The 21,517-nt window shown below is 43.1% G+C and overlaps 1 protein-coding gene across 1 annotated transcript in view; it reads right to left on the bottom strand.

Annotated features, from left to right (window-relative positions):
- Window positions 1–21,517, bottom strand: part of epha4a (eph receptor A4a) — a 138,653-nt gene that overhangs the window by 33,462 nt on the left and 83,674 nt on the right. Inside the window, exons 6-8 of the mRNA XM_055646415.1 lie at window positions 6,385–6,509; window positions 5,030–5,189; window positions 2,881–2,992 (exon numbers count right to left, since the gene is read on the bottom strand). Coding sequence (XP_055502390.1) covers window positions 2,881–2,992; window positions 5,030–5,189; window positions 6,385–6,509 — 397 coding nt within the window. The remainder of the gene's footprint in view (window positions 1–2,880; window positions 2,993–5,029; window positions 5,190–6,384; window positions 6,510–21,517) is intronic.

Raw genomic sequence — 21,517 nt, 5'->3', positions numbered from 1 at the left:
TACGCAAGATGAAGAAGAGGACAAATAGGTAGATTGTAGGCATTTTGTTTTGTTTTTCAACTTTCTTCTCTCCCACTGGAAATGTAATTTCATGTTTACCCTCTCCTCCCCTTGTCATTAGCCTAGTTTACAACACCACTGATCTTCACTCTAGAAGAAAGGAAAATACAGTGGAGTTTAAAACATGATTTGCTACTTCCCATTCTGGCCCTGAGTAATTTTGGTGCCTTGTTATTAAGATAGAGATATGGTCAACCTTAAAACAAGGTTGATCAAAGTTACCATGATAAGACAGCTCCACTAAAATTGGGATCAGCTCAGCTACATTAACGTCACCCTATCAGAAATATTCCCTTTTACGTAAGCCCAGATTTAGGTTTATTACTGTCATGCTTTGTTTTGCATGTGACCCTATCAGATCAGATGAAGACTCTATCTGCATCAAGACTCTATCTTTGGATATTCTGTGGTGAGTGACTCAGCTTGATGTGATGCAGAGGAAGGAACTGCAGATGCCGGTTTTTTCTTCGTGCTTCTACGTAGCGGCGGTGGAAAGCATCTTGTCCGGGAACATTACCATCTGGTTTGGGAATTGCTCTGCCAAGGACAAGAAGGCTCTGCAGACAATAGTGCGTTCGGCCGAACGCACTATGGGAACTTCACTCGCCCCCCTGCAGGAACTATACAACAGGAGGTGCAACTCCAGAGCAAATAAAATCACGGGAGACACTTTCCACCCCTTCAACGGACTGTTCCAGCTGCTACGGTCAGGGCAAACGCCTCCGTTGCCATGCACTGAGAACGGAGAGGTTGAGAAGGAGTTTCTTCCCAGAGGCAATTCGGACTGTAAACGCCTATCTCACCAGGGACTAACTCTACAGAACGTTTTTCCTTCCATTATTTATTATGTAAAAGAATATGTGTGTTATGATTGTGTTTATAATTTGTTTGGTTGTTTTTTTGTTTGTCTTTTGCACAAAAGTCCGCGAGCATTGCCACTTTCATTTCACTGCACATCTCGTATGTGTATGTGACAAATAAACTTGACTTGACTTGACTTGACTTGACTTTACGCCAAAGATAAGACACAAAACGGGTCTGGAGAGAAGGAATGGTTGATGTTTTGGATCGAGTCTCAAGAAAGGTTTCAACCCGTAACTACACCCGTTCCTTCTCTCCAGAGATGCTGCCTCTCCCGCTGAGTTCCTCCAGCATTTTGCGCCCATCTTCTTGAAACCCCATTATCTGCCCTTCCACCATCCACAACGAACGTCCAGAAGAGCTATGGAATGCTCTCCCAAAAGACGTGGTCTGCATTTATCGACTTACTCCAAGTATAAGGTGCAACAATACTTTAAAAAAAGAAATGGTGTCAGGATCTGGTAAGGGGGGATGAAAAATACGAGGTTGGTATATCCCTTTTTGCGCAGCTTGTGTTTCTTTTTCTTGCTTTCTTTTCTATGGTCTATTTCCGAACTTTTTTTCCCCTAACTCTTTGCTTAATGGTTTTTCTTTTTGATCACTCTTTCACACTAACACGACTCTCTCTCTCTCTCTCTCTCTCACTTTATTTACTTTCTTTATTTCTATCTTTACCTTAAAGCGTAAAAAATGAAGGGGTACAATAAATGTAATAAGGTACGTGTGGCTTGTACTACTGTAACTAACTGCACTTCTAATAAATAAAAATACATTTAAAACAAAATGAATACACTCCCATGTCCCCAAATGAATGTGGCTCCAATATCTTTGGAATACACTCCCATGTCCCCAAATGAATGTGGCTCCAATATCTTTGGAACAGCTAGCCAATTTAAGACAAAGCTATCCACTCTATCCACCAACATAAATGCTCACATTCTCTACCACTCATGCATTCTGGTGGCGATGTGTAACAACAAGATGGGCAGCATAAAATCATCAGCACTTCCTCAATAGCATCGCAACGACCGAGAGGGCAGTGGGTACAAAGGGCAGCAGAGTGGCGCAGCGGTAGAGTTGCTGCCTTACACTGCCAGAGACCCATACCCGGGTTCAATCCTGACTATGGGTGCTGTCTGTACAGAGTTTGTACGTTCTCCCTGGGAACAGGGTTTTTTTTCTCTGGGTGCACGGGCTTCCTCCCACATTTGAAAGATGTGCAGGTTTGTAGGTTGAATGGCTATCTGTAAAAATTGTCCCTAGTGTGTAGAATAGAGCTAGTGTACTGGGTTGGGTGAGTGTTGGTCAGTGATGATTCGGAGGGCTGAAGGGCTTATTTCCACATGGTATCTCTAAACTAAAAGTACTCTCGCCATTAAACAGCCTTTGAGGTCGAGCAACATCTAGACTTGGAAGTCAGCGATTGTCCCATTGCCTGTCACTGAGTCTAAGTCTTGGAGCTCCCTGCTCCACCACGTAAGGTGCAACCTCCCCACAAGGTGTGCAGTGGTCCAACAAGTCAACACACCACTGCCTGTACAAGGGACTTTACAAATAGACAATAATTACTGGAGGGAAGGAATGGGTGTCGTTTCACATCGAGACTCTTCTTCAGTCCCCTCCCAAAGTGTCTCCCATCCACGCTCTCCAGAGATGCTTCTTAACCGGCTGAGATACTCCTGCACTTTTGTGCTTTTTTTCCCTTAACCAGCATTTGCAGTTCTGACCCGAAACGACACCCATTCCTTCTCTCCAGAGACGCTGCCTGTCCCGATGAGTCACTCCAGCATTTTGCGTCTATCTTCGGTTTTGAACCAGCATCTGCAGTTCCTTCCCACACAATAGATACTGGCTTTGCTTAAAAGCTTTATAGCAGGTGTCTGAAGAAAGAAAAAGTCAATGGCATGTCTTTACTTTGCAGTGGTCCTGATGCACAGAGTTAAAGATAATCAATCTTACCTCCTGCTTATAACAAAGGCTGAGATCAGAATGACAAGCAGAACTGCACTTCCAGCCACAGACACGAGCAAAACTGTCGGGCTGGCACCTTCTCCAATGATAGCCGATGGAGCTGGGGAAGGACAGAATGTTCAAGTTACTTTTCTAATCTATAGACAGGATTCTATTTCAAGAAGACACTGGCTTTAATATGTAAAGGAGCATTGAAGATAGCGTTGAATTTAATCAAATCAAATGTAAATACAAGGAACTGCAAATCTTGGTTTAGGATTTTAAAAAGACACAAAGTGCAGGAGGACATCAGCCGGTTAGGCAGCATCTCTGGAGAGCGTGGATGGGTGACATATTGGGTCAGGACTGAAGAAGGGTCCTGACCTGAAATGCGACCTATCCATGCTCTCCAAAGGTGCTGCCTTAACCACTTACGAGCCTTCAGTCCGATGAAGGGTCCCGACCCAAAATGTCACCTATCCATGTTCTCCAGAGAAGCTGCATGACCCGCTGAGTTACTCCAGCACTTTTTGTCTTATTTTTAATGTTAACTTGGCTCATTTCAGAAGAATATAATCACATCTGCCCGAGTTAATTCTGTTAGTTAAACGCATCTAGGCTCAGCCAGGACATCCGCTGACACCCATGCCTTCCCTCTCTCTCCATCCCTCCCCCTTCCCAGTTCTCCGACTAGTCCGACTGTCCTCGTTTACATTTTATCTCTGTTTCTTTGCTGTTACCTTCCCCAAGCTAACAATGATCTATTATCAAGTCTGAAGAAGGGTCTCGGCCCGAAATGTCACCCATTCCTTCTCTCCAGAGATGCTGCCTGTCCCGCTGAGTTACTCCAGCATTTTGTGTCTACGTATGATCTATTCTACATGTTCCTTGATCTCCATCCCCATTGTCTCATTTTCACACCTTACACTGCCTTATCTTTGTACCCCCCCTCTCCCATGACAGTCTGGAGAAGGGTCTCGACCCTATCACTTCTATCCAGAGATGCTGCCTGGCCCGCTGAGTTACTCCAGCACTTTGTGTCTATCTTCGGTTTAAACCAGCATCTGCAGTTCCTCCCGACAATAGCTTATTGGTACTCACTGCTGCACGAGTGTTGCAAATTGTCAAAGGGACACAGATGCTTATCTATGGGAGGAAGTTGCTTACAGATGTGAGCTCAGCTTGGCTCAATACGATGTGCAAAGTAACTTAAGACAATCGATGGGAACAGCACAGCAGCGGCACGGTAGCACAGCGGTAGATTCACCGTCAGTGGCCTGGGTTCGATCCTGACTACAGGTGCTCTCTATAAGGAGTTAGTACGCCCTCCACGTAGCAGCATGAATTTTATCTGGTTATCTCCCACACTCCACGGGTTTGTAGGTTAATTGGTTTCGGCAAAGATTGTGGAAAAAAAATTTGTCCCGAGTGTATGGGGTGGTCGCTGGTCGATGCGGATTGTTGGGTCGAAGGGCCTGTTCTCACGTTGCATCTCTAAACCAAGAGAGTATAAGAACAAAGAGGTCCTTCTACAATTGCACAGGGCCCCGGTGAGACCACACCAGGCGTATTGTGTGTAGTTTTGGTCTCCTAATTTGAGGAAGGACATCATTCTTGCTATTGAGAGGGTGCAACTTAGGTTCACGAGGTTAATTCTCGGGATGGCGGGACTGTCATATGATGAAAGAATGGGTCGACTGGGCTTGTATTCACTGGAATTTATGATGAGAGGGGATCTTATTGAAACATATAAACTTATTAGGGGATTGGACACGCTAGATGCAGGAAAATTGTTCCCAATTTTGGGGGAGTCCAGAACCAGGGGCTACAGTTTACGAATAAGGGGTATCACCATTTAGAACGGAGATGAGGAAAAACATTTTCACCCAGAGAGTTGTGAATCTTTGGAATTCTCTCCCTGAGAAGGCAGTGGAGGTGGATTGACTGGATACTTTCAAAAGAGAGTTAGAAAGAGCTCTTAGGGCTAGAGAAATCAAGGGATATGGGGAGAAGGCAGGCTCGGGGTACTGATTGTGGATGATCAGCCATGACCAGGCTCGGAAGGCTGAATGGCCTACTCCTGCATCTATCTGATGCGTATCTATGTATCTATGTAAAACCAAGCACTGACTGAAACAATGTCTGAATTGCTTAATACCTGAGTTAGTTATAAACTGAAACGGAGCACTGAACTCGCCATATCCAGCTGCCGTGCGGGCACGAACATGGAACATGTAGGCCGTTAGCGGGTTCAAGCCTGTGATTTCCGCATTCCTTGAGAGCGTTTTAACAATCCTGTAGCTACGTTCATTCTGATCCTGTGTGTAGAAATAAGGCGTAATATATTAAAAAATGAACCGATTAAACAATAAATGAATTGAACAATGGGCTAAGGGGAGAAGGCAGGAGAATGGGATTGAGGAAAAGGTAGATCAGCCTTGATTGAATGGCGGACTCGACTCGATGGGCCGAATGGCTTCATTCTGCTGCTATAAGTTATGAATTAGCTCTCAAACTTGAATAAGATGATGGGCGGCATGGTGACACAGCTGGTGCTTCACAGCACCGGAGATCCAAGCTCGATCCTGACTTCTCGTGCGGTGTGTGCGGAGTTTGCGCATTCTCCCCCCGTGACCGTGTGGGCTTTCTCCGGGTGCTCCGGTTTCCTCCCACATCCCAAAGACGTGCGGGTTTGTGGGTTAATTGGCCCTCGGTAAAATTTCCCCCAGTGTGTAGAGAGTGGACGTGAACGTAGGATAACATAGAATCAGTGCGAACTGATGATCGATGGTCGGCGTGGTCTCATTAGGCCGAAGGGCCTGTTTCCATGCTGTATCTCTAAACTAACACAAGATGCTTTAGTTCAGTATCAAGGATGTGCTGAATTATGAAGAAAGGGGATGGTAAAAGCAAGTTTACTGACACAATCCTTCAGAGCTTAGTGGAACTGCAATGGGAGTTTGCCTTGCAAGCTGCATCTTTAGTCATCTATAGATCTTCATTTGTTTTTAAGGAGCAAACAGGAAGATAATTTTTAAATCGACAACAAAATTAAGGCATAGTTACAATCATCAATTGTACATGGTGATAACCATATAACCATATAACAATAACATTTACAGCACGGAAACAGGCCATCTCGACCCTTCTAGTCCGTGCCGAACACGTAATCTCCCCTAGTCCCATACACCTGCGCTCAGACCATAACCCTCCATTCCCTTCCCATCCATATAACTATCCAATTTATTTTTAAATGATAAAAACGAACCTGCCTCCACCACCTTCACTGGAAGCTCATTCCACACAGCTACCCACTCTCTGAGTAAAGAAGTTCCCCCTCATGTTACCCCTAAACTTCAGTCCCTTAATTCTCATGTCATGTCCCCTTGTTTGAATCTTCCCTACTCTCAGTGGGAAAAGCTTTTCCACGTGAACTCTGTAAACTCTGGTGATATACAGTATTGAACACTCAATGATCTGTAATGTTATATACGTCCGTAAATGATCACAAACCTTTTCGTAGTACTTGATCTCGTATTCGAGGATTACACCATTTGGCCTCTCAGGTTCTGGCCAAGACAAAGTGACACCATGCCTTGTTACCTCCTTGGCCTGGATTATTGCAACAGAAGATGGGGCTGAAAGGAATAAATACATCAGTTTACTTTTGGAAATTAATCCCCCAGCTAAACGAAAGACTTCACAAATAATCCCCCATATGCATTGTGCAGGCATTTTTTAAATGATTTCAGAGGCATGCAATCCCTTTTCTTATTGTATATACCCGGGGATTCCAGCTCAGCTGCATTCTTGACAAGTTAATGCAATAAGTTCATATGCGTAATGATTTATCTTTTCCCAGAGATTCATAATTTTATGTACATTTATGTACATTTTTTCACACGTTTTTGACATCGGGCTTCAAAATGTGAATGTGATTTTAAAAAGGAAGACAGGGGTAAAATATGCTAGCTTTTTCGGTTTTAAGAATGATGAATCTTAGGAAATCCATTTGCAGGTCAAGTGAGAACATGGCCTTCTGTTGCCTGTGCGAATGATTTCGCATTGATTGAAGATTGATTCGTGTTGTCACGAAAGGCCGTGCCCCAGCTGTGATTTGCCAATTTCACGAGATGAAGCGATGTCCTCGGAATAAATGGGGGACAACAATTTGTCTCGCAGGACCATTTTTTTTCGTACCAAAAGCGAGCTGCCATTGATTCCGACTGTACTCCGGCTAAGAAGGCCACAACTTCCAAGCACAGCTAAATCGACATCGATTGTCACCGCTTCCGGTGCTGTCTGCCGCAACTCTCTTGTCTCCGAGACAGAAAGTGGTGGGTTCAAGTCTCGCAACTTGAGCTCAAAAATCAAAGTTGACACTTCAGAGCTGCACTGGGGGAATGAAGTGCTGCGCTGAGCTATCTGTATAATGAGCTGTCAAATGTGGGTCCTCTCTGGATTTCTCAGATTGACATAAAATACCCTATTGCACTACTTCAAAGAAATGCAGGGGAATAATCTACAATGTTCCTATCAATATTAAACCCTCAATAAAAATCACTAAAGAAAATTATCTTATGATCACCAAATGATCTTATTACTCCATTTCTGGGACCTTTACTTGCTCTGGACAAATAGATTGCTACATGACAACACTTCAACAAATAGTTAATTGGCCACAAATCACTTAAAGGAATGTGTAGGAAGGAACAGTAGATGCTGTTTTAAACTGAAGAAAGACACAAAATGATGGAGTAACTCCAGCGGCCTGGGTGACTCTTCGGGTCGAGACCCTTCTTCAAATTTCACAAGTAGGGTCACGATACGAAATGTCACCCAATTGTTCTCTCCAGAAATGCTGCCTGTCCCGGTGAGTTACTCTAGCATTTTGTGTCTATCTTCGCTTTAAGGAATGTTTTCAAGCCTTGTAAATGAAAGGCTTTTTTTACAGTCTTATTAAATAGATCAGTGATTTCAACAAACTTGTTTTTTTTGCACTGGAGAATCAGAATCAGAGGTTGAGGGGACACATCTGATGGGAGTAGATAAAATTATGAAAGGTCGACCGCTAGGGTAGACAGTTTGAAACTTTATCTCAGGATGGAAATGTCAAAGATTGGAGGGTTTAGCTTTAAGGTGAGAGGGGCAAAGTTTAAAGGAGATGCATGGGGCAAGTTTTTTTTTTTTGACGCAGTATTTGGTGGTTGCATGGAACGTACTGCCACAAGTGATGGGGGAGGCAAGTGCGATGGTGGCATTTAAAAAGATTTTGGATAGGCACATGATATGCAATGAATGGAAGGATATGGATATAGAGCATATGCAGGCAGAGATTAGTTTAACAGCATTGTGGGCCAAAGGGTCTATTGTAAGTTGTATCTTAACTTATCAGTTTATTTATTCATGTGTGTATTTACGTATATAATGGTATATGGACACACTGATCTGTTTTGTAGTCAATGCCTACTGTGTTCTGTTGTGCTGAAGCAAAGCAAGAATTTCATTGTCCTATCAATAAACTCTCTTGACTTGAACTGAGCAATTAAGATGTTAATTCAAATGGTTATAGCAACTTTTCTGATATCTTTTGCTATGATACAGAGGATATATTGGTGGCTATTTTATTGTTTTTTGTAATATTTCTAATGGTGCTACCAGTCACATTGCTTGTTTTTGGGTGGATTATCTTCAAGCAAAGTTTACAAATACTTATGATAAAGCTACAAGCAAAATATTCCATGTTTAGGCTTTGGAGATACAATGCGGAAACAGGCCCTTTGGCCCGCCACCCCATATACTAGCATTATCCTACATACTCGGGACAATTTTCAATTTTCAATTTTACCAAAGCCAATTATCCTGCAAGCCTGTACGTCTATGGAGTGTGGGAGGACAGTGGAGCACCTGGAGAAAACCCACACGGTCACAGGGAGAATGTACACCTTCTGTACAGACTGTACCCGCTGTCAAGATTGAACCCGGGTCTCTGGCGCTGTAAGGAACAGCTCTATCGCCATGCCACCTTGCCGCCCTCCAAACAAAGCCGAGAACATAGAGGGGTCATTGGTATTAAACTGAGTATGTTGTTAGCGCCAGATACGTACTTTGTGAATTGTATGCAAAAATAAAGAATTTCACTGCATCCAGGTACATGTGACAATTAAGTATCTTTGAATTGAATTATTGACCCAACAAACACATTGCCACAGCATAGATATGATTAGACCCTATATCTAACCCCACCCCATTCTGCGTAGCGAAACATTGGTGGTTCTTGTCGATCAAAATTACTCAGGTCTTTCAACTCATAGGAGAGGAAGAGGAATATAATGTTTCAAATTTTTATTGAATAACAAAGATATGGAGAATATCCCGTGATCCCCTTCAACTGCTTTCAAAACTATTTCTGCAGTAAAATATGCCTGATGTACAGTATCTTGACACAGAAATTGTGGAATAACATCAAATATATTGGGCTTTACAATTATATATCCCTCTGTATTTAACTGGAATTGAGTAAGTGCTAGAATACGAAATGTTACTGTCACAATGTGGCGCAGCGGTAGAGTTGCTCCCTTCCTGCGCCGGAGACACGGGTTTGATCCTGACCACGGGTGCTTGTCTGTATCATCACATTGATCACATTGATCATGATCACATTGAATGGAGGCGCTGGCTCGAAGGGTCGACTGGCCTGCTCCTGCACCTATTGTCTATTGTACGGAGTTTAGACAATAGACAATAGACAATTGTCCATTCAATGTGATCATCCCCAATCAGTACCCCGTTCCTGCCTTCTCCCCATATCCCCTGACTCCGCTATTTTTTAAGAGCCCTATCTACCTCTCTCTTGAAAGCATCCAGAAAACCTGCCTCCACCGCCCTCTGAGGCAGAGAATTCCACAGACTCACCACTCTCTGTGAGAAAAAGTGTTTCCTCGTCTCCGTTCTAAATGGCTTACTCCTTATTCATAAACTGTGGCCCCTGGTTCTGGACTCCCCCAACATCGGGAACACGTTGTTTAAGAGGGAACTGGAGATGCTGGAGAATCGAAGGTTACACAAAAAAGCTGGAGAAACTCAGCGGGTGCAGCAGCATCTATGGAGCGAAGGAATAGGCAACGTTTCGGGCCGAAACCCTTCTGAAGAAGGGTTTCGGCCCGAAACGTTGCCTATTTCCTTCGCTCCATAGATGCTGCTGCACCCGCTGAGTTTCTCCAGCTTTTTTGTGTAACCATCGGGAACACGTTTCCTGCCTCTAGCGTGTCCAAGCCTATAACAACCTTATACGTTTCAATTAGATCCCCGTGAGTTTGCACGTTCTCCCCGTGACCTGCGCGGGTTTTCTCCGGGATCTCCGGTTTTCTCCCACACTCCAAAGACGTACAGGTTTGTAGGTTAATTGGCTTGCTATAAATGTAAATTGTCCCTAGTGTGTGTAGGATAGGGTGAGTGTGCGGGGATCACTGATCAGTGCAGACTTGGTGGGCCAAAGGACCTGCTTCCACTCTGTATCTCTAAACTAAAATCTGACTGTATAATGTGTGCAGCAGCAATAACATGTAAGAGTAAATGTCGTTTTGACATTGTTTCTGTTTCAGATATTAATTGAAAGGGTTTTCAAATTCCAAGAGTAAAAAGTATTTCTACGTAACAAAACAGTGTTTATTTGCTTCTGCCTTCAATTCATCAAATGCGTGTGTTTTCTTAAAATCTGGTAATGAAGACTTATGACCTGCCAAGACAAACATGGCATGCTACTGCATATATTTCCTTCAGAGTTGGCCTCCAATCTAAACATCAAAACAAAGCATTCTGCTGGAAAGCAATTTGCAAGTGACAGGTTTTAAAGATAAACGGCATTTGCCATATTAATTTTGTGTTTCACGTGGACCCAATTTTTAACTCATTGACCAGAAAAATTAAATGCAAAGTTGCAGTGCAGGATTTTTTAATATATTTTTTTGTTGCTTAAATGAAATTGCAAACTCATTAAAGTTTCTAGCTTCTCAAATAAAAGTAGTTGCACTGCTAAATAGAGAGGGGGGGGGGGGGGGGGGGGGGGGGGGGGGGGGGGGGGGGGGGGGAGGGGGGGGGGAATCCTCACACAAACTAAAGAAGTAAGGAGTTAACCTTTTACCGAACCGTTCCATCAAGACGTCCAGCTCATTGATCATTTTGCTGGAACTGCTGTTCTATTCCAGTAAATAGATTTGGTCGAAATATGTCATCTGTACTTCTAATGTGTTATGGCTATCCTTAACAATTAAGCACGTCCATTTGTGTTCTCAAATCAATCATGTCAAAACAAATCAACAAAAAATGAATTTGAGAACCTCCAGAGACGTGGGAAGTATATAATAATTTAGACTTTTACTATGAGTGATCAGCGCAGGGCTGGTTTTAGCAATGTTCATGTTTCTTGAACATTGATCCTGTGTGGTGCGTTCCCCTGGATCCCATGTTAATTCTAGTAATTATCTATATCGTGCATAATACAGTGTTCACTTACAGCACTTTTGTCGATACGGACTTGCTGCTGTTGGTTAAAGGACATGGAATAATGGGCAGGTTGGGTGGGGCTTTAAATGGGTGAAGCTTTCAGATAACAGAAAGCATTATGTGAACTCAGAGCCATATCCAAGCATTAACTGAACCCCCCATATTTTTCGATCTATCCTTCGCTCCATAGATGCTGCTGCACCCGCTGAGTTTCTCCAGCTTTTTTGTGTAACCTTCGATTCTCCAGCATCTGCAGTTCCCTCTTAAACACCCCCCATATTTTTCTGTTGCTTCCCCTTCTACTTGTTTCTTTAATTCTTAAGAAGGGTAAGAATTTAATATTTGTTCATAAAGATCCACGACTTGAGCAAGGTGGTGTCATTGAATGTATGCCTTGGGTATTTTTGACACAACTTGCATTCGATGAGTTCAGCTGATGTTAAACACATTGTGCAGGAATGAACTGCCGATGTTGGTTTATACCGAAGATAGACACAGGCTCAGCAGGTCAGGCGGCATCTCTGGAGGAAAAGGATGAGTGATGTTTTCGGTCGTAAACCCTCCCTCAGACTCTGTTCTTTCCTGTACGAGGAAGGGTTTCCGACCCAAACCATCACCCATCCTTTTTTTTCAGAGATGCTGCCTGACCTTCCGAGTAATGAGCCTGTCCCACTTAAGCGTTTTATTTGGCGACTGTCACAGTCGTAGCAGGTCACTGAAAGAATGCGACTGGATCCCCCTATGACAAAATCTACAACAACCTACCAGCTAGTCGACGGCAAGCTACCAAGCTACCGACAACCGGCGGGCCAATCATCGCGACTTAGGACGTCCACCAATGAGCACACCTACGACAACCTAAGACCACACAGATGACAACCTACGACAACCAAAGTCAACCTACAACAAGCAATGAACCTGTCGGCGACAACTGAAGACAATTCAGTCGCCGGTACCTGTCGCCGGTTGACATAGGTTGACGTAGGTAAAAGTCAGCGCCCGCCGACAACCAACATCACCTGGCGACCACCTACGTCATCCTGGCGACCACCTATGGCAGCACCTACGGCAGGAGAAGACCAGCTACGTCAAGCCCACAGTAGCCAAAAAGATTTGAACATTTCAAAATCCAGACCAGAAAAACGTTACGACTTTTTAGGCGACTTGAGGAGACTACTTACGACCATACAGGCGATCATGTCACCCTGCGACCATGTGAAAACAGCCAAGTCTCCGAAAAAAAACCGCCTAAGTTGGACAGAGGCTTTACTCAAACACACTGTATTTTATACGGTACAAACACTTGAACCTAACAATCCAACTCAACAGCGTTATAAATCTACTGAAACTTTGGATAGTTAATCTGCCATCTGTACCAAAATTACATAAACCTCCATGTGAATATAGGAAGGAAGCAGAAATCACTTTCCAGTTACAACACCCGGTTTCCAGTAGCAGAACGACCACTGCCAATATTATTGATGCAGGTGTAGTGCTCTAGCATTTTAAATAAGTGCTTGGTTACCAGTTGCTGGTTAGGGTATCGAATTTTTCTGTCAGAAATGCATAAGATGAATGTTGATTTCCTTTTTTGTTTTGGCACCGGTTACCCAGAGACAGGAATTGAAGCTAATATCTTGAAGTTTGGCCATTTCAATAAACCATTTCTTCCACAGTAAATTGACTGGGTCATTTCCAGCAGTCATTTCCAGCAGCTAACCCAACTCAGATGCTATCCTTGTTTGTGCTTCTCATTGAAACATTCCAAGCAAGAATCAGTGCGTTATGATCGTAAATGGGAAACAGGACCCAAATCTCCAACCTGCTCAGTCCATGTATGTTGACTTATTACGTACTTTTTTTACACCACCCCACTAAGATCAAGTAACTCGGTGTAGTTTAGAGATGCAGCGTGGAAACAGGCCCTTCCACCCAGGAAGTCCACGACTACCAACAATCACCCGTGCACTGGTTCTATCCCACACCAGGGAACATTTAGAGAAGCCAATTAACCTACAAACCTGCACCTCTGTGGTGTGGACATTATTGCCATAGAGGGAGTGCAGAGACGGTTCACCAGACTGATTCCTGGGATGTCAGGACTGTCTTATGAAGAAAGACTGGATAGACTTGGTTTATACTCTCTAGAATTTAGGAGATTGGGAGGGGATCTTATAGAAACTTACAAAATTCTTAAGGGGTTGGACAGGCTAGATGCAGGAAGATTGTTCCCGATGTTAGGGAAGTCCAGGACAAGGGGTCACAGCTTAAGGATAAGGGGGAAATCCTTTAAAACCGAGATGAGAGGAACTTTTTTCACACAGAGAGTGGTGAATCTCTGGAACTCTCTGCCACAGAGGGTAGTTGAGGCACACTTCATTGGCTATATTTAAGAGGGAGTTAGATGTGGCCCTTGTGGCTAAGGGGATCAGGGGGTATGGAGAGAAGGCAGGTACGGGATACTGAGTTGGATGATCAGCCATGATCATATTGAATGGCGGTGCAGGCTCGAAGGGCCGAATGGCCTACTCCTGCACCTAATTTCTATGTTTCTATGTTTCTATGTGTGGGAGGAAATCGGAGCACCCGGAGGAAACCCACGCGGTCACAGGAAGAACTCCATACTGACCCGTAGTCAGGATAGAACTTGGGGCATCTGGTGCTTTAAGGCGGCAACTCTACCACTGCAGCACCGTGCCGCAACTAGGCGCAAGTTGAAAATCAACACTACGACTTTCCTACCAGGCCCAGTTCAAAATCATGCTTATTTATATATAAAGTAATGATATTTTAGTAAATGGGCATTTGCTGGTAGGGCTACCATTTATTGCTTGTTCTTCACTTCCTTTGAAAGGTCTTGGTGAGTCACCTCTCGAACCATTGCTATGGTTTGATGAAGATGATCCCACAATACTATTGGATCGGGGGTTCTGGGATTTAGACCCAATGATGACAAAGGCATTATGCGTCCAAGTTGGGATAGTGTGTGACTTGAAGTATACCATCAAGTCTACGCCATTCAATCTATCTCTCCCTCCCAACCCCATTCTCCTGCCTTCTCGCCATAACCTAACCTCTGGCACCCGTACTAATCAAGAATCTATCTATCTCTGCCTTAAAAATATCCACTGACATGGCCTGCCCACCGCTACCACACTCTTGAGTAAAGAAGTTTAATTCCCCTTATTACCCCTAAACTTCTGTCCCTTAATTCTGAAGTCATGTCCTCTTGTTTGAATCTTCCCTACTCTCAAAGCCTTCTGTGGCAAAGAATTCCACAGATTCACCACCTAAAGAAATTTCTCCCCATCTCCTTCCTAAAAGAACATCCTCTTATTCTGAGGCTACAACCTCTAGTTCTAGACTCTCCCACTCATGGAAACATCAGCCAGTATCCAGGAGCCAGTGTGCATCGGTGGCAATGGATAGTTAGGATGGTGATTCTGGTACCTATCAATACAATCGCTCTGTTCTGGATTATTATGATGTACTGTTTCAACGTTGCTGAAACTGCATTCATCCAGGCAGGTGGAAATTATTCCATAACATTCTCATATATGTCTTGTAGATGGTGCAAAGCCTTTGGGGTATCAGATGATAGATCACCTGCTGTAGAATATGCAGCCTCTGCCTTGTTCTTGTAACCATAGTATTTACGCTGTGTTTCTGTTGGGTAGTGATCCCTGGGTTGTTGATGGTTGAGGGACTCGGCATTGAAATATGAGGCTAAGTGATTAGAATCCCTCTTGTTAGAGATTGTCTTTGCCAGGCGCTGTTGTGGCACAAATATTATATTTCATCTGTCAGCCCGTGATTGAATAGGTCTTGCTGCATGTGAGTGGGGACTGCTTTATTTGCTGAATTGAAAATGGCACTCAATACTTCATATACATCTGCTAACATCTCAATTTATGATTGGAGGAAGGTCACTGATAAAGTACTGAAAGTTTTTTGACCCAAGGTTTATAAGATCATGACAGAAATAGAGAGGGTAAATGCATTTTTCATTGATTTGCAATGTTCGAAATTACAACTTGCATAAAGAGAAATTTAATATTTACGCATGGGGCATTGAGCACAGCAGAGGCCATGGGACCAGCCAACACACTGGCTGTGGTTCTGAAGACCTGTGGTCGACAACTCGCTGCATCTCTCTCCAGGCTGTTACTGCTTCAACCCGACCATACTGGTCACAATAAGCAAGACAAATCTAAAGTAGGTTACCAACCGCCCAAAATCATCAAAATCAGCAGCTAAGTCATGGAAAGTGTCATGAAAGTGTGATACAAGGGCAGCTTTCTCTCCAGTAGCTTGATCCTCGATTGCTAGAGTGGGTTTTGCCAGAATAACTGGGCTCCAGAACTCATTGCAGCTTCAATGTGAGGTGAGATGAGAATGCCAGCCCCCAACACCAAAGCAGCATGTGACCCAGGAGCCTCAGTAAACCTAGAGTCAATGTAATGGTGTCAATGTTATGGGGCGAAGACAGGAGAATGGGGTTGAGAGGGAAAGATATATCAGCCATGATTGAATGGCGGAGTAGACATAATGTGCCAAATGCCCTAATTAAGCTCCTAGAGAACTTATGAATGGACGTGAAGGGAAATACATTCCAGAGATTGAAGCCTTGACTTGCACAAAGGAAAACAATTGTAGTTGCTGGAGATCAGTTGTCTCAGGTCGATAACAATTCTGGAATAATTCTTCAGGGCAGTGACCTTGGAGTCATTGAGCATGGAGACAGACTCTTCATCCCAACTTGCAACATGCCCCATCTACACAGGTCCCACCTAACTGCATGAACCCATTTTCCTCTCTCCTGTATCTATCAATGTAACCGGCCAAATGCTTTTTCAACGTTGTGATAATACCTGCCTCAACTACTTCCTCCGTCAGCTTGTTCCATGTACCCACAACCCTTTGTGTAAAAAAGTTGCCCCTTGGTTTCCCCTCCCCCCCTCTTATCTTAAACCTATGTCCTCTGGTTCTTGATTCCCATACTCTGGGTCAAAGACTTGCTTACGGCCCTGTCCCACTGTATGAGTTCATTCAAGTGCTCTCCCGAGTTTAAAAAAAAAATCAAACTCGTGGTAAGCACGTAGAATGGACGTAGTGGGTATGTCGGAGCTCAGGGACGTCTCTTAGCGGCTCGTAACGCTAACGGCAGGTACTCGCAAAACGCGGAAAGTTGGGGAAGACTCGTGAAGATTTTTCAATATGTTGAAAAATGTCCACGAGAGCCCCGAGTACCGACGAGCGGCCATTACCGTAAATCTCCGAGTTCGAATCAGGGCAAACTCGGGAGAACTCTTTGATTGAACTCGTACAGTGGGGCAGGGCTTTTAGGGTCTGGAACCAGCTCTGAATTTATGCTGCTTAAGTTTTAAAAAGTGTTGAAAATATTTCCAGAAGAGATGACTGAGTATTCTTAGTCTAAATTTTATTAAATAATATCAATTTTAATTACATGTCGAAAATAAAACACGGTGTCTCATTAAAAAAAAAGCAATTCTGTTAATTAAGGAACTGAATGTTTTTATGGTTTTTCCAATTAAAATAAATCTGTAAACATTTGGCCTTCTATTATATCCTGAACAGTTACAGGAGGGTTTAGTTTCCATAGCCCTTTCAATAAAGAACAACTCTTTCTACGCTTTGAGGTAAATATTCCCCAAAAATTTTGAGGGAGGCTATTAAGATTCCAAGCAACGTGATATTTTAAGGATGGAAATGTCTTCCATTGTTTGATTCTGTTTTTTTTTTCCTTGTTTGGTTGCATTAAATGTGGTGTATTTCTCAAAGGCACAAGGCCAGATGCGTAATTAGTAAGAAAAAAACACAGTGAGTGAAACGCCTAAAAGCAAATCCTTGCCTAAGTTTCCACAATTACACTTCATATTTACAAACTAAACTCAGCAAGACTTGTTCACTTCAATATTTTTTCAGAAGTTGGTACGGTGCTCATGAGGTCATAAGTGATAGGAGCTGAATTAGGCCATTCGGCCCATCAATACACTAATACAATACAATACAATGCCGTTTATTTGTCATTTGAACCTCACATGAAGTTCAAACGAAATTTGGTTTCTGCAGTCATACATCAAGAAAAGAACCAAGACACACACCAACACAATTCACCATGTAACAGGAACGATATTGTCAAGCTTGAATGGGTTCACAAAATATTTATGAGGATGTTGCCAGGGCTAGAGGGTGTGAGCTATAGGGAGAGGTTGAGTAGGCTGGGTCTCTATTCCATGGGGTGCAGGAGGATGAGGGGTGATCTTATAGAGGTGTACAATATCATGAGAGGAATAGATCGGGTAGATGCACAGAGTCTCTTGCCCAGATTAGGGGAATCGAGGACCAGAGGACAGAGGTTCAAGGAAAGGGGAATAAGATTTAATAGGAATCCGAGGGGTAACTTTTTCACACAAAAGGTGGCGGGTGTATGGAACAAGCTGCCAGAGGAGGTAGTTGAGGCTGGAACTGGGACTATCCCATCATTTCAGAATCAGTTAGACAGGTACATGGATAGGAGAGGTTTGGAGGGATATGGACCAGGCGCTGGCAAGTGGGATTAGTGTAACTGGGACATTGTTGGCCAGTGTGGGCAAGTTGGGCCGAAGGGCCTGTTTCCACACTGTATCACTCTATGGCTATGACTAATTCACAAATAGAAAAATCTAAATTGATAGTTTTCTTAGAGTACAGAGCTTCTCATTGATTTCTCTTCACGTTAAACCTTTTATGGGCTATCGGAAACCTGTCTGTTCTGTTAATTCTCAGGAAATGAGCAGGGCAGCTATGCAGTCACTATCCACATCAGGTGGAGTATCTCAGTCAAAGTAGGATAGCAATCGTAAAATTGGAATGTTTCCCCGTGGAATACTAATTCAAAGCTGGATCTATTTCCGAACTCGACCAACAAGTCACTGAACTGAAAATGCCCAAAAATCAGTTTGGTAGTTTAGTTTAGTTTAGAGATACAGAATCAGGCCCTTCGGCCTTTGCCCGCCGATCCCCGCAACTAACACTATCCTTCACAAACTAGGGACAATGGGACAATTTACAATTACACCAAGACAATTATCCTACAAACTTGTACAGTCAGTCCCCTCCATAATGTGTGAGACAAAGACCCATTATTTATTTATTTGCCTCAGTACTCCACAATACGAGATTTGTAATAGAAAAAAAATCACATGTGGTTAAAGTGCCCATTGTCATATTTTAATAAAGGCCATTTTTATACATTTTGGTTTCACCATGTAGAAATTACAGCAGTGTTTATACATAGTCCCCCCATTTCAGGGCACCATAATGTTTGGGACACAGCAATGCCATGTAAATGAAAGTAGTCATGTTTAGTATTGTGTTGCATATCCTTTGCATCCAATGACTGCTTGAAGTCTGTGATTCATGGACATCACCAGTTGCTGGGTGTCTTCTCTGGTGATGCTCTGCCAGGCCTGTATTGCAGCCATCTTTAGCTTATGCTTGTTTTGGGGGCTAGTCCCCTTCAGTTTTCTCTTCAGCATATAAAAGGCATGCTCAATTGCGTTCAGATCAGGTGATTGACTTGGCCACTCAAGAAATTACCATTTTTCAGCTTTGAAAAACTCCTTTGTTGCTTTAGCAGTATGTTTGGGATCATTATCTTGCTGTAGAATGAACTGCTGGCCAATGAGTATTGAGGCATTTGTTTGAACTTGAGCAGATAGGACGTGTCTATACACTTCAGAATTCATTATGCTACTACCATCAGCAGTTGTATCATCAATGAAGATAAATGAGCCAGTACCTTCAGCAGCCGTACATGCCCAGGCCATAACACCCCCACCGCCGTGTTTCACAGAGGAGGTGGTATGCTTTGGATCTTGGGCAGTTCCTTCTCTCCTCCATACTTTGCTCTTGCCATCACTCTGATAAAAGTTAATCTTCATCTCATCTGTCCACAGACCTTTTTCCAGAACTGTGGTTGCTCTTTGAAGTACTTCTTGGCAAACTGTAACCTGACCATCTTATTTTTGCAGCTAACCAGTTTGCATCTTGCAGTGTATCCTTTGTATTTCTGTTCATGAAGTTTTCTGCGGACAGTGGTCATTGACAAATCCACAGCTGACGCCTGAAGAGTGTTTCTGATCTGTCGGACAGGTGTTTGGGGATTTTTCTTTATTAGAGAGAGAATTCTTCTGTCAACAGCTGTGGAGGTCTTCCTTGGCCTGCCAGTCCCTTTGCGATTAGTAAGCTCACCAGTGCTCTCTTTCTTCTGATGTTCCAAACAGTTGATTTCGGTAAGCCTAAGTCTCTAACAGTTTTATTCTTGTTTCTCAGTCTCAGAATGGCTTCTTTGACTTTCATTGGCCCAACTTTGGTCCTCATGTTGATAAACAGCAATAAAAGTTTCCAAAGGTGATGGAAAAACTAGAGGAAAGACTATGTGCTGAGAGCTCTCTTATACCTGCATTAAGGAGGCATTTAAACACACCTGAGCAACTACAAACACCTGTGAAGCCATGTGTCCCAAACATTATGGAGCCCTGAAATGGGGGGACTATGTATAAACACAGCTGTAATTTCTACATGGTGAAACCAAAATGTATAAAAAATACCCTTTAATAAAATCTGACAATGTGCTCTTTAACCACGTGATTCTTTCTATTACAAATCTCAAACTGTGGAGTACAGAGGCAAATAAATAAATGATGGGTCTGTGCCCCAAAAACTATGGAGGGCACTGTACGTCTTTGGAGTGTTGGAGGAAACCGGAGATCCCGGAGAAAACCCACGCAGGTCACGGGGAGGCCGTACAAACTGCGTACAGACAAGTACCCGTAGTCAGGATCAAAACCGCGTCTATGGTGCTGTAAGGCAGCAACTCTACCGCTGCCCCTCCGTGCTGCCCTAAATTTATTCAGCACTATTGATCTGCTAAGAACCTAATGCAAGAATGCTAACTGGAAAATAAACCATCTAGTCGCATAGAATACTCTTTTTTTAGAATACATCCAGTCTATATGCAAATCCCTTGCTTCCTTCCTGATCGTGCTCAGAGCAGGTTTTGGCTGCGTGAAAATATTTCTTGAAAATGTAGGGTTTTTTTTAAAGGGGCCACAGTTAAAGGGAAAGAATTCCGTCGAGATATCTGCATTGTACAAAATTACTTTTAGAACAATTTACTGTATAAAGTTTGTAAGTATATTCCCCTTTAAACAAGAGTTCTTAGTTGTTCTGCCGTCAGGAACATTGAGCTGCAATATAAACCATGCCCAGGTAATTGGTTGTAATCTAATGCCCCAGGGACTGATTCATTTCTGAAGGAATGCATGATAGGAAGGGAAAGATAAAATAATTTAGTCTGGCAACTCTATCACCTCCTCTTTAATGATAGCCTGTGCACTCTGCGGAATGTGGTTACATTTAGCCTCAAACCATCCCACCATCTGTTCTGTTTGTAGTTAAATGGCACAAAGCCTTTTTACAAGCAATAAAATTTCCATTACGCCAGGAAAACGGAGATATTTGGGATGACCGGGGTAGTGAGATAAACTTGACAGTGAACTAATGGACAGGCTCCAGCCCGAGTTGATGTATTCATAGAACCCAATTGTTGTGAAACTCAGAAGACCATTAACTACTTCAAGCAGGATAAACGAGAGGCTTTTAGTTCAAATACATTTTGATTTTCCAGTAGTGACAGTCAATGGGACAAAAAAAAATTGGGAATAGAATTTGGTCAAAATGTTTAAAATTCGCTGAATTCCCAGCAGAATTCTTATTGATGTAAGAACAGTGTTTTACTTATCCATTGTGCTTCCATATGGACACACATCCAAATATGATTCTTGGAGGTATAATAATTGTCAAAGAGACACACAACAGGAAAATAGGCCCTTCGGCCCAACTTGACCATGCTGACCAAGGTGTCCCATCTAGTCCCACCAACCCACATCTGGGTCATATCCCTCAAAGCCTTTCCTGTCCATCTACCTGTTATAGTTTCTGCTGCCTCAACTACCTCCTCCGGTGCGTTCCAAAGACGTGCAGGTTTGTAAGTTAATTGTCTTCTCTACATTGCCCCAAGCGTGTAGTATGCGAAAGTGGAATAACATGAAACTATTGTACGGCAGACCGATGG

Source organism: Leucoraja erinacea, chromosome 14, assembly GCF_028641065.1.
Source record: "Leucoraja erinacea ecotype New England chromosome 14, Leri_hhj_1, whole genome shotgun sequence".
Lineage (NCBI taxonomy): Eukaryota > Metazoa > Chordata > Chondrichthyes > Rajiformes > Rajidae > Leucoraja > Leucoraja erinaceus.
This window is presented reverse-complemented; position numbering and strand designations above follow the sequence as displayed.